This window comes from Peromyscus maniculatus, chromosome 6 (genome assembly GCF_049852395.1).
Source record: "Peromyscus maniculatus bairdii isolate BWxNUB_F1_BW_parent chromosome 6, HU_Pman_BW_mat_3.1, whole genome shotgun sequence".
NCBI classification, from domain to species: Eukaryota; Metazoa; Chordata; class Mammalia; order Rodentia; family Cricetidae; genus Peromyscus; species Peromyscus maniculatus.
In genome coordinates, this window is record NC_134857.1 from 80,158,731 (window position 1) to 80,175,789 (window position 17,059).

The window sequence follows — 17,059 nt, forward strand, 5'->3', positions numbered from 1 at the left end:
GGCCAATTATATTCAAACCACCACAACTAGCATGTCCCCTTTTTATTCAGTCTGGGACCCCCAGCCTGTAGAATGATGCTACCAACTTTCAGAGTAAGTCTTCCCACCTCAGTAACACCTCCCTGGAAACACTCTCACAGGCATGCCCAGGGTTTGTCTTTTAGATGATTCTAGATCCTGTCAGGTGGACAGTCACACTGAACAAGAACAAATTTCTTTATTTACACTTGTCATTATCACTGTAAAGACAAAGGATCAGAACTACTTGCTATCTTCTTTATCATGCACATCTTATGAATTTGGCATCAACCTAAGAAAAAGTGAGTAGAAAACAAATTTATAATGGCCGCATTTTAACCTTCACCATGAAGACAACCCTGGATGTGTTCTACCATTCTTTATGAAGGCTACCATTTAACTTGTTTTAAAATCAAACTTAAAGGGGAAGATTATCCATTTTGTCCTTATGCTCAATAATTAAGAACAGTCACACCAAGAGACTAAATATTAGCTCATGTGTTTGAATTTTGGTGATGTGAGATCCAAAGGTGAGTCAGCTAGCCAACCATCTCATCTTTCATGACTATTCAAGTATGGTGTCACTCAAAGTCTGCCCCCAGTTCCTTCAGCAGCATCACTTACCTTCCTTGGCTTTATCTATTCTATCGGTATCATTTCCAATTCTGACCATTCTTATAATCTTAAAATTATGCTCATGATTCTTCCAACAAAAGCAAGGATGTTAAAAGTTCCTCCCATGTTTTAGAATTCAGCTACCAGGAAAAGGTCTTTAAAGTCATCTAAGGTTACATGGTCAGTGAAAGATTTCATCAAAATGCACAAGCAACTAGAAGTCAATTTTGTTTGACATAATGGGCAACTGTATTTGGCATCCTGTTTTAAATTAATCCACTAGGAAAAGCTCCTTGGCTTGGATTGTAAGACGTGGAAGTTTGACATGGCTTCATCAAGTGATTAAATTCAATTGAAAATACTATTTCTTTCCTTTTAAATTAATGTTCTATTAACTCCTTCGATGTGTAGAAAGGAGAGGTCAGTAGGAAAAAGAACAGTGGAGGACCCCTGGGACCCAAACATTACATCTGAAAACACAGGCACAACTGAAGTCTGATCCCTGGCCCAGGAGTACCATGCTCGCTCGGGAACAAGTTGGTCAAATGCAGGTTCTCAGTCTGAATCCTAGATTCATTGAGTTAAAATTGGGGGTGCGACTCCAATGACCTGTCCTTTGGCAAGCATGATCCTTAGGCAGCCTAAACTTTCAGACACACACTAAGGTGCTGAGCACAGTATTAAGTGCTACCCTGCTGGGGAGGAACTAACAACTGCTTCAGAGACAGGTGTGGTCACCATGGGCTGGGCGCTCAGGGAAAGGGTCACCAGTCAGGCAGGTATTTCACCTTAGAAAGGGGGTGTACTAAAGAAAGAGACTAGGCTGGGCAAGGCAGAGAGCTGCAGAGACGTGGGAGGGGCTGGAGGGAGGAAAAGGAAAGGTGAAAGTGATATAATCCTATTTTAATTAAAAATGTATAAAATTAACAAAACCAAAAGGAAGGAGCAGTTTCAGTGGGGAGGGAAGTCATTGGTTACACACTCAAGGAAAAGGTGAGAGAGGGTCAGGAGCCGTGATGACTAGGAGAAATGGAAATTGGAGAAACTAAGTCAGTAGCATCAACTTGCATGGCTTTCCTCTTTGCGATGGGGAGGTTTCTTCCTGCTGTGGTGTTTGGGGGCAGTGAGAGAGATAAAGGGGCCAGCTTTAGGCATGTCAGTTTGGAGGCGATAGAAAGTGGAAATCTCTATAAAAAGTCACAATTACGGACTAGCAACTGCTCCAAGTGCAGAGAATGAGGGACTGTGTCGAGCTTGGCAGTACACAGGGCATCTCTTCCCCCACTTAGCAGCCAAGGCTCAGGGGGGCAGAAAGGTGGCAAGAGCCTCAGGTTGGGAAGGAAGCTGCCACCAGTGCATGTGGACATGGCAAGACTGTCACTCATGAGCTTACTGCAGCTACAGCTATTTGACAGGCACGAGACTGGAACTGTCAACATTGTTTCTCATGGAAGGGGGAAGGGTCTTTGAGGCCCCATCCCTTCCTGAGAGACTGTTGACAGTTAATGGTGCTGGAGGAATGCTGTAACCACTGTGTGCTGCCCCTGCTCCAGTAAGTAAGTTCCCACCTATGCTCATGCAGGCACCTGTAATTAATGACAGCATATCTAACACACACACACACACACACACACACACACACACACACACACATCATAAAGTAGATTGGGAAGATGAGTTCATCCAAGAGAACAGAAGGCTGAGAATAGGATTCTGTGGGATACCTACTAGATCTATGTCTGTAGGACAGGGGGGGGGAAAAAGGGCCTAATGATCAAAGGAGGAGCAACCATGGGAATAGAGGCAGAATGAACTAGTTTGATGCCATGAAGTCACACAGGGAGAAGGGTATATATAGGTGGGAAGTTAAGTCTCTCACCTAGGGATGTGTAGGGATCATGGGGCAATGTAAATGTACTGCTAATGAGAACATGCTCTTGGGTCTTCAAGGATGCAGTTTGAGTCTGGTGCTTACAATGATGTTGGTGGTGAAGAAAGGAAACCGGGGGAAGGAACACTGTGGACTTAAGGGATATTTTGAGTTGTCGGGAAGTGGGAACTTAAGTATTAGACTATGTGGAAAGGATGACTGTGGCTATAAAGAAAAGATCTCAGTGCAATGGAGGACCATAGGAAGGCTGGAATTAGGTGAAGGCAGCTATGGATGTGCAGAGTGGGATAAATAGGAATAAGGGATTGAAATCTGGAGAAAGGATAGAAGAATTGAGGTTAGAGAATGCTATCAACTCCAGGGAAAAAGGGGGGGGGGGGTCAGAATCTCTCAAAGAAGTTCTTGAAACTGGTGAAGAGTATGCTGGGGTGAAAAGGCAAGCAGAGAAGCCTTGCTCTCCTCAGAGGTGGACTCCTCACGACTGTGAAGACAGAAGACAGACAAGCAGCACACAGCACCGAAGAACTGCTTCCACTGCTTTGGCGTGTGCCCGTGAGGCCTTTCCTAACAAGCAGAGCTGGAGGGGGTCCAGGAGAGTGCCTGACGCCCACATTACAGCGCTTTAGACAGGTCTCTCTTCTAGGAGAGTGTGAGTCTTGTGAGAGCAAGGATTCCTTTTTTTTCCTTTTGCATGTGTAAGTGTGTGTGGGTGTGTGTGCATGTGCACACATTTTCACATGTGTGCATATGCATGTGGAGGCCATAGGTTGATCCTCTTCCGCAGTCATGTTCCAGTTTATTTGTTAAGACACAGTCTCTTCCTGAACTTAGATTTTGCTGCAGCTAATCTAGCCATCCATCCAATACCAAGGATGTTGTCTCTGTCTCCCATGTGCTGGGATTATAAGCAGCTACCACATCTGTCCAGACTTTAGGTGAGTACCGGGGACCTAAACATTGGTTCTCCTGCTTACACAACAAATGCCTTTATCTACTGAACCATCTCCCCGACCCCAAGGGAGCAGAGGCTATCCTCCCCAGTCCTTTTTCAAGTGTAGAATGATGTATCAAGCCCATTTATATTCTCATATAAGAGTGTGTTTTAAAAGAAGCACATGAAAACTGAAAAACCCATCGTTCTCATGGCCACCCTCTCTTCTGTTCCTTCCTCCACCTTCCCAGAAACAAAGTAGCATGAGTCCAGTGCATAACCTCTCACCCTGTGTCTGCTTGTGTAGACCCACAAGTAAAAGCTAGCAGTGCTCATGATGTGATCTCACTATAGTAACAGTTACTCCGAGACCCCTGAGTTGGATGTGCCATCCTAGACACAGAGGATGCAAACGTGAATTGGACACAAATACTCTGGCATCAGTTCTGTGGTTTGTCTTTATTCAGCATTGTGTTTTTAGTTCTGTCTAAATAGAGGCATACATATTCACTTCATCAGCTCATGTGCATCTTTGTGTGATTGTCTGTGCCCTCCTAGCAGATATTATTAGTGAATAAATTAGCATGAGTAGTGTGATAACCAAAATGGACACTTCGTACACTGGTTTCTAGGTATGAAATATTTAAACACAGAACAACTTTTCACCCTCCAGAGGCGGAGGCTGTGTGAGGATTTGTGCTTCAGATTACTCACTCTGTTCCGAAGCCCATTTCAATGTTGCTCATTCCTCAGTGGGTCTTGGTTGAATGAGTGAGTGAGTGAGTGAGTGAGTGAGTGAGTGAGTGAGTGAGTGACTCTCTGCTGGAAGTGTTCTTTTTATTGCACCATTGAAAGAACTATTGTAAGAATACTATTAGGAAACCAATAGGAAAGGGGTAATTATCATGAGTTACTACCCTGATGTGTCCAATAAATGGAGTCCATGTACCTGTGTAATTGGAGAAAATTAACAACCATAAGCAGATCTAGAGCTCGAGATTTATCATAATCATGGACTGGGTCTGCTTTGTTACGTGGGCTATAAATGAGGCTCGCGTTGTAAAGGATGTGTGAGTTATGAGGGTGTGAGGATGAAGGAACGAGCCAGAAGCAGTTTCAGGGACTGGAACTGCTCCTGCTAAGGCCCCGGATGACCTTCTATTGCCCTGCTGGCGCGTCTACCACTGCTCTGGCCTCAGCCCTGCCCGGCCCCATGCTCTCCTCTACTTTCAATTTGTCTCCTAGGAAACCGCTGACAAAATGATAGTTGAGCTGAACCCTGAAAAACTCTCTAGCATTCTTGAAAGAGAGTTTAAGGATTTCTTTAGGCGCCTACATCCTGCCCACCACCACTCTGGGCTGCTCTCCCACTAAGATTCATTGACCGTGACTGTCCATTTGGAGTCTCACCCCAGTTTTCCCATGCAAAGAAAACTCTGCCTCTCGATTTCTTCCATCAAACCCTGGATCCCAGGCAGCTGGGGAAGTCAGGCTTGCCACCTAGCATAGCCCTGAAGAGGGACAGAGCAGCCTATCCCCCTTGATAAGCTGGCCAGGGAAGCCACCTCTACATGGAGACACGGGCCTTGCTTGCTTCCTTGCTTGCTTGCTTGTGAACCACCATCTTAGATATGTGTTATGTATTCTCTATGGTTTGTTATATCAGCTGCATTTAGTGAGGGCTTGTTAAACTAAATTGTTAACTCATTCTTTTTTTTTTAAGGTTTTTTCCACTTTACATACCAATCCCAGTTCCCCGCCTCCCCTTCTCATACCCCCTCACAACCCCCATCCAACCCCCCATCTACTCCTCAGAGATGGCAAGGCCTCCCTTGGGGAGTCAACGAAGTCTGGCATACTAAGGTGAGGCAGGACCAAGCCCCTCCCCTCTATGTCAAGTCTGAGCAAGGTGTCCCACCCTGGGGAAAATGTTCTAGTAAGCCACTTCATGCATCCTTGATAAGTCCTGGTCCCACTGCCAGGCTCCCCAAACAGATCTAGCTGCATAACTGTCACCCACACTCAGAGGGCCTAATTTGGTCCCAATGCATGTTCCCCAGCTGACAGGCCAGAGTCCATGAGCTCCCACCAGCTTGGGTCAGCTGTCTCCGTGGTTTTCCCCATCATGATCTTGACCTCACTTGCTCCTGTGATCCCTCCTCCCTCTCTTCAGCTGAGGTGTAGGAGCTCAGCCCAGGGCTTGGTTGTAAATCACTGCATCTGCTTCCATTAGTTACTGGATGTAGGTTCTATGGCGATAATTAGGGTGGTCACTAATGTGATTATAGGGGAAGGTAAATTCAGGCACCCTCTCAGTTGTTGCTAGGAGTCTTAGCTGGTGTCATCCCTGTAGATTCCTGGGGATTTCCCTAACTCCAGGTTTCTCCCTAATGCCCCTGATGGTTCCCTCTACCAAGATATCTCTTTCATTGCTCTTGCTCTCTGTCTCTCCTTCCACTGGACCATCTCAGTCCCTCCTCTTCCCATCCCCCATCTCTTCCCTTTTGCGCCCCCCCCCCAGTTTACCCAGGAGATCTTAACTAATTTCCCTTCCTGGGGTCCTCCATGTGTGCCCCTCTTAGGGTCCTCCTTTTTACCTAGCTTCTCTGAGGTTGTGGATTGTAGCCTGGTTATCTTTTGCTTTGCGTCTAATACCCATTTAAGAGTGACTACATACTGTGTTTGTCTTTCTGGGTCTGGGTTACCTCACTCAAGATGATTCTTCCTAGTTCCATCCATTTGCCTACAAATTTATGATGTCATTATTTTTTTACCATTCTTGTTGAATTACAGCAAGAAACCAATTCAGGGACCTCTTATGACCCAAGATAGGTCCCCATACCTTTTCTTTTATACTCATAGGGAATTGTTAGAGACACCCCATCAGTCCACATTTCCATGATAAAACTCAGCCTTTATAAACATCTGGAACTACCCTGTAGATCACCATTGACCCTTCTCTTTCACAGGATAATCCTGAGACCATTTTTTTTTTAGACCTACAAACAGGGCATATAAATAGGGAAAGAATTTTGTCCCAGTCACAAAACAGTGGAAATTGCAGTTGTGTCTTCAAACTGTTGTCATCTGTTGGACATTTCATTGAGTTGGGAACAATAGGATAGACTTTGTGACCAAGATAGTCTTGAACCCTTGTGTTTATCAGAAGTAGCCTGGGGTATTTGTCCTCATTCATCACTTCTCGGCCTTTTGGCTAAGACCAAGTGTTGAGTCCTCATTCACACAGATGCAGGAATTAAACAGGATCAGTGTTCTTGTAGCAAATCATATGTGGGGGCAATGTCACTAACTTCAGGAACATGGGTTTTCTCCCAAATTAACTGAGTAAACAGCCTTGTGGCCAGCATGGGTCCTCAAGGAAGAGCATTATTTGTTTTGCTTCCTCTGGGTCGCCCTCATGTAAAGGCACAGGCTGCGGCACAAAGCCTAGTGGAGATATGACATTTAGAGCGAGGCAGGAGGCTGGACACGCACAGGGAAGGGTGACATAGGGTAGGGTCGGGTCTTGGAAATCTGTCTCAAGTTTTAACGTGGAAGGTAGTGACTTAGCCTTGAAGGGATGGGAGGATGGGAGACGAAGGGCCGGTGCCTGAGGAAGGAGCTGATGAAAGAGCACAGCTTTTACTATGTGATGATGAAAAGAGATCCCCTTTCTTTGGGGTGAGTCCCTGATTCCAATTTTACATTTGTGGAGCAATTAGTAGGACTCTGCTTGGCTCTCCTCGGTCTCCTCTGGTAGAAGAATGTCTCTGATATGTAATAGTTGTTGTTTGAAAACCCAAAGAAGCTTGTTTCTTTTTTGAGTCTGCCTTACTTTTTATGTTCTGAAGCTCACTTTGGACCTCAGATTTTGCTCCAAGCAATAAAACTGGTTGGAGTGCACTAGCATAATGGAACTGTAATTGTAGCCAACTGGTGGGGGTGGGGAGATAGTTAAGGTGTGCCGTGGTTTCTGTGGTTTCTCTGCGGAGTAGAATTCCCTGCAAAGCTTTTCCATGTGGTGTTTTAATAGCTGCCTTAAAACTCTCTGATGCATGGAGCAAAACTGAATTAGGCTCATGTGCTAGACTGCTGGGATGGGGATGGGCCAAGGATTCTCTAAACATGGGGAGAGAGAGAGGGGGAGGGATGGAGGGAGGGAGAGAGAGAGAGAGAAAGAGAGAGAGAGGAAGGAAGAGAGAGAGAGAAAGGAAGGAAGGAAGGAAGGAAGGAAGGAAGGAAGGAAGGAAGGAAGGAAGGAAGGAAGGAAGGAAGGAAGGAAGGAAGAAAAGCAAACAGCCTAAGCCAGAGGCTGAATTTCCAAAGAAGATCATGGGGATATGTCCAAATTTAGTATCCCAGAAGCAGTCACCTTCTCTAGCCCAGTTTCACAGGACTTTCTATGGGAACCTAGGCTACTTCCCTTGCAGACCCTTAATTTTATCCTTCTGTTCAGTACTTGACTACTTACGAAGTGATGCTGCATGTATTTGCTCACCAGAGCTTACTTTTTTAAAGGCCATATTATGATGTCTATTTTTTTTTTCTTAATGAGGAAACAGAGCCGTAAAGCTTAGCACAGGTCATCTGGGTAAGAGACGGCAAGGCAGAATCTGACGCCACTTGAGGGGTGCGCCCTTCCCAGCAGCACGTCCCTAATTGTAGCGATCGTGTTTAACATTTATGAAGACGAGAGAAACCAGCCAGCCACTGAGCACACGCGCATACGGCTATTTGTCGGCTGCAGAGTTCTCATCACTGGGTGTGAGACATTCCCAACTTTGTCCAGACATCAAAGGAGCACACTCTTTCTCTAATTCAGAAGCCCAATTCCTCCTGCAGTGCCAAGAGCAGCTGATAGAACACGGCACAGTCAGCCTTTCCATACCAAGCATGTGTAAAAGTTCTTTAGTGTGTGGTTTTGGCTGCTGAGTTCAAGAAGCATTTATGGAAAGCTGTTAGGTGGCAGCACCTTGGATGAATAGGAAGCAGTCTAGGTGGCATGTTCTAGAACCTCTTCCACTACAAGACCACCATCAGCAAGGCACTCTTTGAACTAATCTGGGAGTTCTTGGGAGTCATTTTTAATATTTAATATGCGGGCACCCTGAAGAAGAAAAATAAAGTGGCCCCGGCAGTAAACTCATGGGGTTTATTTACTTACCTAATTAGCAAATCAACCCTTAAGACCCTGGGTCTAATAGGCGGTAAACTTCATTACACCTTGAAGGGGCGGTGGAGCCAGAATTCAGCCCTGGGCCTGAAACTTCACTCCTTTCCTTTTGTTCTTAAGATCCAGCCCTGAGTGGACATCTGTGTTTTATATCTAGAGCCACAGAAATTAACCAGCCTAATGTGGGCTCTGCCACTGCAAGCAATAGGCTCATTTGCACTTTCTGAAGCATGGAAGCAGATCTCACCTCTAGTGAGAAGTTCTCTGGGGACACTTCTTCAGCGTGGCTCCCTGAACACCCGCTGCCTCCCGATGCCCCTAAGTACACACACACACACACACACACACACACACACACACACACACACACACACACACACGTCTACAGCCTGAAGCCATCTCACTTCTCTCCAATGCATTGTTATGTTTTGTCTTGTGCTTGTGGTTGAAGGCAGGCCAGTGTTTCTGAGAATTACACCAGACACAAATTGATGGAAAGGTTTCTCCTGCCACAGTCTAATGTTCTCTTCCAAAACTACCCAGATGAGTCTATCTTCACTCATCTAGATTCTGTGTCTGTATGACCCTCTCTTCCAAAGAAACAAATTATTTTAGAATCATGTCAGCTAACAGGCTTGTTATTTTCTAAGAGAAAATTATCTTGCAAACTATCGTTTAAATTAACATTTTATTTTTGACAGTGAAACTATTGCTAGTCTGATTTTCTTTTCTTGATTTAACATAAGCTCACCGTGCTTGAAGCAGCCATGTTAGGACAATACCCATAAGAGCAGAAGCTCAACCCCCATTAATATTCATGATAATCAGCTGTGATTATTACTATAGACTGATCTCTGAAGAACTATCTGTAGATTTTTTTCCATTCAATCTTCACAACAATGCAAAGAGATAAGTCCTGTTGTTACCTTCATTTATACATGAAAAATGGCAAAGTTAAGTCCTTGACCCAGGAACTTAACAGCTTAGGCTTCTAAATTTTGAATCAAGCCAAGCTGTCCTCTGAACTGGGGCTCTTAATCACCTGTGCACCTGAGTTCATCCTAGGACCAACTGCAGTGTGTGGGAGCCCTGTCACCTGTGGGTGGGGCTGCCTGGCCCCTTCCATGGCAATGGCCTTGATGAGCAGATGTTAGAGTGGGAATAAAGAGAAATGGGCTGGAGTGGGTTGCTCCAGCTTCCCTCCCAGAAGCCCATGCTGTATAGTTTGTCCTTCATGTAAAACACTTGAAGCTGGGTTATACCTGCACTGACATCCGCAAATACATATCAGTAATTCATCCTGCCCTGCTGTAGGATGCTTTTGGGATGGGCTGTGTGCAAGCCATGGAGATAAACTCCTTTGCATTCCTCTGTACTTTTCCAGCCCTAGCCATGGCCTCTTCAATTAAAAAAAAAAAAAAAAATGGCCTCTAAGTCAGCCTTACACATGCAGCTAGTCCTAGGGTGCTGCTGGGAAATGACAAATAGCTTCTAGGTAGAATACCTAGGTTTGTAGCTTTCACCAACTGAAGTACTTACTACCACTGTGGTAGGCACAAAGTCCTTGAAGCTGTCTCGCTGGACAGAGCTGAAGAGAGTGGTGGCCATTGGCTGCCATGTTGTCCAGGATGGAGGTCGAAGACTAACATGAGTGGGCAGTGATACTGCTGCCAAGGCAGGCTAGGCTATGCAACTCCCTCCCAGATTCTAGGCCTGGACAGCTAGTGCCATGAGCTGCTTCCTTGAGTCACATCCTTTCTCCCCCCTGCTGCCCCGTGACACTCTTCTTCTGTGACTCAAGCTTACAGAATTCCAGAATGTGTGGTCTGTTTGTAGTGGGTGAAGGGTGAAGGGAAGAGGGGCCAGGACATCATTTTGATGGGAAAGGGGAGAAAGAGCAGGAACAAGGAAAGAGATGGGGTGAGGGGTGGGGAGTGGGAGGGGAGTGGTTTTGTAGTTGATGCTGTTCTGGAGTCATTAGCAGCCTCTCCCCCTTGCATCAGGTGCTTACCCGAATGGCTCTCAGGAAACACGCATTAGCAGGCCCTAAATCCTTGTGGCTGAGCCCTGGTAGGACTCACACTAGGTCAGATCCAATGCGTTCTGTGCTAGGGGACTGATGGGCTGCAGAATGAGTACCCTACAGCTACCTGAAATGATACTTTTTTCTCACAATTTATGATTCCAAGAGTCAAAGTCCTCTGAGTGTCCAAGTGTATCCCCATGCCTTTCTGTAGAGAGCCTGACTCTATTTCCTGTTCGTGCCAGGCACCACAAGGTGTACTCGTATATAAATCATAGTTTCTGGCCTCAAGAGTTGACAGTCTACTTGTGAAAATATGACAGCCGTATGATCTGATTCCTAAATAAGGATTCCTCATTGCAGTATGCACTAATATATCAAACTAAGTTTTATGAGAAATTATGAAGGCTATAACTTAAAAAGGAGTTAGGTAAAAGCATGTCGCCATCATTAATATTGTACTTGTTTATTGTATGACATGTGTCTATTATTGAACCTCTCCTTTCAACTTGGTTTACAGTTAAAAATTCCTTTTTAACAGATACAATTGCCGCAGCCAGTTTGAGGTAATGAAAATATTTCTTCTCCTGGCCAAAAGCCCACACTAACACTCCTCTGCTGATGGAGAGCCAAGTCTTCTTCTGAAAGAAAAAACCTAGCATGAGAAAGACATTCACAAATCCCTGTTCATTTGGCGATAAATCTACATGACAAAAAAAGGTTTCCTTCAGCTGAGTATTGACATCAGGTACAGGCTTGGGTGTATCTGTTGTGCTAAATGGTTCTCAGGAAAAACCCAACTTCTTAAATGCTGCATGGATTTTACTTAAGGCTTTTATACATCTCTTACTAGTGAAGGTTCTCTGGTCAGTTCTGGGTAGAGGCCCACAGAGACCTCCGCCCAGAAGTGCTATGGAAGGCCACCAAGACAACATTCCACTGTCTTCCTGGTATCAGCTCCCTGCTCCTGCTAACAGAAGGAGGCAATCACAGCCCCATTGTCCAGAGGCTATGTCTCACTGGCTAGTGAAAAAGTTGTTATAATCATATTAGAATACGGAATGCCTAGTAAAATTTGGAGAATTTTTAATATATGAAAGAAAAATAGTTCCAAATCTACCCCATGTCTGCGAGACTGAGGGCTTTGTGAGCTGGCCAGGTTCCCTGCGTGTACTGAATGCTTTCTTGCCTTAGGAGACTACATGTAAGTGTTTGGGTTGAGCCGCCCTCCTGCCAGGCTTCAAATTAGGTAAGACTGCTTAAGCAAATAGAAGGTCATGGATTGTGTCTATACACGGTTCCATTCCACCCTTGACCGACTTTATCACTAGCTCCTAGGACAGGACTCAGCAATATCTGTGTGTCATTCATGTCTCCAGGTAGCAGAGAGTCACCTTAATTGTCAAAAGCATTGGAGTATACTAGAATAAAAGCCTCCTCTTTCACCATCGAATATATCCACTGCATTCTCTAAAGTCGCCAGTCTTTTATTTCGCAGCTCCTGTTAAGTATGTTCAAACTTCCTGAACTGTCTGGAACTCGACCACAGGTGGGAATACTACTGTAATCACAAGTGTGTTCCCTTGGTTGTGACATTACACTGCCATCTCCTCCTCCCACCGTCATTGTTCATTCTCACTATGCCACATTTCTCTGGCTTCCCTGTGAACTTCAATTTAAGGACTCTGTTTAACTGTATGTCGAAGTGGGATATATGTGAAGGATTTGTTGTTATTTTGTCTGTTTGGTTTTTGGGGGCTTTGTTGGTTGGTTGGATTTTGACAGTATTTCACCAAGTCTAATTTATGTTCTTTTTTCCCCCCGTAAAACAGCATCCTATTTCTAAATAGGTCGTTGATGTTAGAAATTTGGAACCTCTAGTTTCCCTGGAGTGCTAGGAGGGCCTCACTTATTTCGATACTCCCCACTCACCTCTTGTCCACTGGTGTGTATCCCCAGCATCCCACTGCCCCCTGCCGCAGCCAGCAGCTGGTGCAGCCTTCCCCTCAGGCATCCTCTGGCCACTCTGTCTCATGTTTACTGGGGCCCTGGGCACCTGATTAGACAAGAATCTGTAGCTCTAACAACATCCTTTTGATCCTACTGTACAAAACAGACCCAATTGGAAGCAGCTTTAAGGACCAGTGTGTGGATGAAAACTGGGCCATCGCTAGACTTTTCAGATACTATCAAATGGGGAGATTGTTCCTGATCTAGCCTAGATGAGCTGTCTCACATTGGGAATACCAACATACAGGACCATTGCCTGAAAATATAGATGCATTAGTTTGCTTTTAAAGCACTCTAGAGCAAAGAAAACAGAGCCCTGGGTTCCAGAGAGGGAAAGTTGGGAGATCGCCCTAACTACTCATCCTCTCTGTAAACTACCATTTTTTTTTAAAAAAAAAAAAATGTGATTTACAATGTTTTCGGGGTTGGATGTAAGTTATTTCTGAAGGCCCCATCCACTTTTACAAGTTCGGTAACTCTTCATCAATTAGCAACACATGACAGATGGAAACGTGTCATTCAGACTCTGGTGACCTGCCCTCAGAACTGTCCTGAAATAATCACAGATCTGTAAGCTTTCTGTGTAATCCCCATGAGTTTCTGCCAAAATGATCTTAAACAAGGCATTGAACTCCTGGACCTGTCTTTCCATCTACAGTGTGCTGGTGTGCTATTTCACAGAGTTGCTCAAGGGTTTGGAGGGGCAACATGTGCCTGGCACATGGCAGATCTACCGTAATTGTTAGTTCCTTCCTCCACTTCCCCTTTCTTCTTGTCTGGAATGGTCCACATCTGCCTTTGACGCCAGATTCTAATGGGTAGGTAGCAGGCTACAACACAACAATTCTTGGAATTGTCTTTAAAAGAGCTAAGTGACTCGGTTTTGTCACCATTAGCTTCCAAATATCGACAAAGAAACTTCCAGGAGAAAAAGAGAGAAGGGGGTAGTAGTTTTCAGCCTTGGAACTTTAATGTACCACCTACCCAGGAAAGGCGAGTACTTATTTGTGAGAATGGAAGAGCCCCCACCCCCACCCCCACCCCGCTCTCACTATAGATGCAGCTATGATGAGAGTACAGGAGGGTAACAATGGTATCCAGTGCAAGGAAGGTCAGTAGTGGCGATGAAACTCTTTTCTAAACAATTTGTTAAAATACCATACTTAATTTTTTGTTGTTGTTTTTTGGTTTTTTGTTTGTTTGTTTGTTTGTTTGTTTGGAGCTGAGGACGGAACCCAGGGCCTTGCGCCACTGAGCTAAATCCCCAACCCCCATACTTAATTTTTAGAACCAGAACATTAAAAAAAAAAATTACATGCTCTCTCTTTATACATCAAATTACCATCCAAAAAGAATGTTTTAAAATCAGTAACAGAGTTAAAACAAAGTCATGCCTACCTGCACGCACACAAACATAACACATTCTCGGTAAGAAATGCATACAGTTTTATATTCCCACATGTGGCTTTGTTTTCCTGATGACACTGGACACTGGGTGGATCTTGTCATGTGGTAAGTTTCCATGGAAAACACCGCAGACGTCTCCTATTCGATGGTAAGAAAGAATGACCCTGCCTCTCCTCACACTTCGATTCTGCTTCTGATGTCAGCCTGACTGTGAGCAGAGCAGAGTCCAGAGAGTGTCACACCAAACTGCACATTTCACAAAAAAACTGCATGAAGTTTTCCAGTCTTCTTAGACATTATTTTGGCATCCACCAAGAGCAGGTTCTATTCCACAGCTGTCAGTCTCCTAGAAGTAGCTAGAGCAAGTAGTTCTCAATTTTCCTAATGCTGTGACCCTCTAATACATTTCATCATGTGGTGGTGATCCCTAGGCATAAAATTATTTTGCTGCTACTTCATAGCTGCAGTTTTGCTACTGTTTGTTTTGAATCATAATATAAATATCTGATTATTTATGATGGTGACCCCCTGGTGTTTGAAAGGAGGCCCATTTCTGCTGCTGAACCCCTTCCCCCAAAGGGGTCACAACATACAGGTTGAGAACTGCTAAACTTAGACACTGTCATGCCCAACTTTCTTATTTTATACATGAGGACGGAGAGGCCTGGGGAGATCATGTGGCTGGGGTGCCCTCCCTGATACTCATCCCTTCTCCCTACTGTCTTTGTCATGCATGCTTGTCCTGCCTCCCCATGAGCCGGTTTGGTTCAGCAGCAGAAATGGGTCTCCTTTCAAACACCAGGAGGTAGTGAGGGCCGGTGGTAAATGCATAGAATTCCACCCATTCTCCCAGAGAACTACCTTTTCCAATAGAAATGATAATAAATGGAGATAAAGGAATTACAGAATGAAAGCCTTGTCTTTAGTAATTTGTTTCTTTAAATTGTTTGGATCAAAATTCTATGTCCAAGTATAAGATGTTAGCCTTTTTCCAAGACGTGGAAAGGCTCCTTTTGTGAATCAGCAGTCACAAAGTTCTTGTTTACAGTAAGAGGAGAAAGTGTGTTCTGGTTCTCACTAGTAACTCACTCAGTGTCACCCAACCTTCAGCAATGACTGCTTGAATTTCTTTTGTAAAGGTAGCACTATTCAGAGTCACTGTCTGGAGAAAGGAGCGGGAAATGAAGCAATGATTATGCTTTGAGACTGCATTTTAATGTATATTTATAGCACGAGAATGACAAATTGATTGCAAACACCAACTTTTGGGGGGGGGGCATGGGAGGAGGAAACAACAGCATTTTACTACCTTCAGAAATGGTTTTCCTGGTTTCTCAAGAAAATTGATTTTAGCCAAGTTCCATGAAATTTGGCACAATACTGCCGCCTTGTGGCTACTTTGGTCAAAAACCTGCACGTACTTCAAGGTCAACCCTGTCCTTAAAGTAAGATTTATAGGGAAGCTATCTCGGTTTTCAGTGGGAGCCTTTGACCCAGTAAAGAACACTTAGCATTTAATTCTGTCTGCTCTTGTAACAGAATGATTGGAAGGCCTCCATTGCTTTCGTGGTTGGGAACCGGATTGAGGATGATCTTCTCATTCATGCCCTGGACCTGGCTGTCCAAGTCCCTCAGCGTAGACTCTTCAGTATGGTGTCATGGCAAGACATTCTCCAGCAGGTACCTGCCTCTTCCTGCCTCAGCACCTCCAAAGTCAGGGATTGAGATTTTAGAGTATGCAACAATGATCATGTCTTGGACTGCTTCGTTATTTATGGTGGATGACTCTCAATAGACATTTACAATCTACAGTCAACTTAAAATATTTAATCTGAAAGAACTAACCTTTTCGTTAATGCACTCCATTCAAACTTCATTCCTTTGACAAAGATTTCTGCAACCATCCCAGACACAGTGCTAAGTTCTCTGAGGAATTACTTAGTATAAGGTTAGATAATAATAAAAGAGTAGACTAAATAAGGAAAACACATGACTAATTGGAAAAGGGAGTCTCTAGAGAATGCTAGCTGGCTCAAGTCAGAAGGCTGCGGGCTACAGAGAAGGGCTGTCGGGAGACGTCCACCCCTGCAGGGACCCGCAGCTACCTTGGGGTCGTAAGTACCGCGTCTATGTGGTGACTGCTGCTTTCTTGCTCAGTTGCCTGATGGCCTAATTTAAATCATGGAGGTATTTGAAAGTTTCACAGATCTGTGTGTTCCTTGAGTAGATCGTTCATTCATGAGAAGTTAATTCAACTGTCTTACAGATCAATGAAATACAAGCTCTTGCTGGAGTTGCTTCAGCTAAAAAGGGGAAAAAACCCACGAGTGGCAGTTTGCCGTTATATTACGAGGTGAGTGGCTGGATCTGTCAGAGAGACTTTTTGTATTGTTTAGAAATAAAAGCATCCAGTATGAAGCTTTTAATTTTTTTAATTCAATCTTTTTAAAGTATATTTTACTCTCAATTGGGTATGTTTGTTCCTTATAGTGCACACACACACACACACACACACACACACACACACGCATGCACACAACACAGCTTTTAGAATAAATTTACCTGGTTTATTTATACTATCATTGTTCCCAATTAAAAAGCCCAAATCATGAGCAGTTATATACCAAAACACTGGGCTGTATCCTTCCATGATAATTATTGAATGTGTGATGGTATTAAAGGGAGCCATTATTAGTGTTAGGTCCTTGAAAGGAATAAGAAAGAGCTTCTTGTATAAGAAAAAAGCCACAGCTGGAATTATTTTCCATCAGCTAGTGAATTTTGTACACATTTTACACCTCACTTTAATCGATGTAGAACTTTCGATGCATTCCATTGCTGGCAGCTGCTTGATAGGAAAGCCCGGCCTGTGTAACCTGTTCAAAAGGCTTACAGCTCAGGCTCAGTGAGAAAGGATTTCTTCTCACCCTGCCTCATTAATATCTAACTTAGGGCTTGCAAGATATATAAAAATCCAGTGAATAATTACAA

The 17,059-nt window shown here is 44.3% G+C and overlaps 1 protein-coding gene across 3 annotated transcripts in view; it reads left to right on the top strand.

The window, feature by feature from the left end:
* Positions 1-17,059, top strand: part of Spag17 (sperm associated antigen 17) — a 236,522-nt gene that overhangs the window by 23,281 nt on the left and 196,182 nt on the right. For all 3 annotated transcript variants that reach the window (XR_013052267.1, XM_076574715.1, XM_076574716.1), the window contains exons 2-3: positions 15,608-15,748; positions 16,335-16,421. Coding sequence is in view for 2 of the 3 variants with exons in the window: in XM_076574715.1 (XP_076430830.1) it covers positions 15,608-15,748; positions 16,335-16,421 (228 nt within the window). In the remaining variant the exon portion in view is untranslated. The remainder of the gene's footprint in view (positions 1-15,607; positions 15,749-16,334; positions 16,422-17,059) is intronic.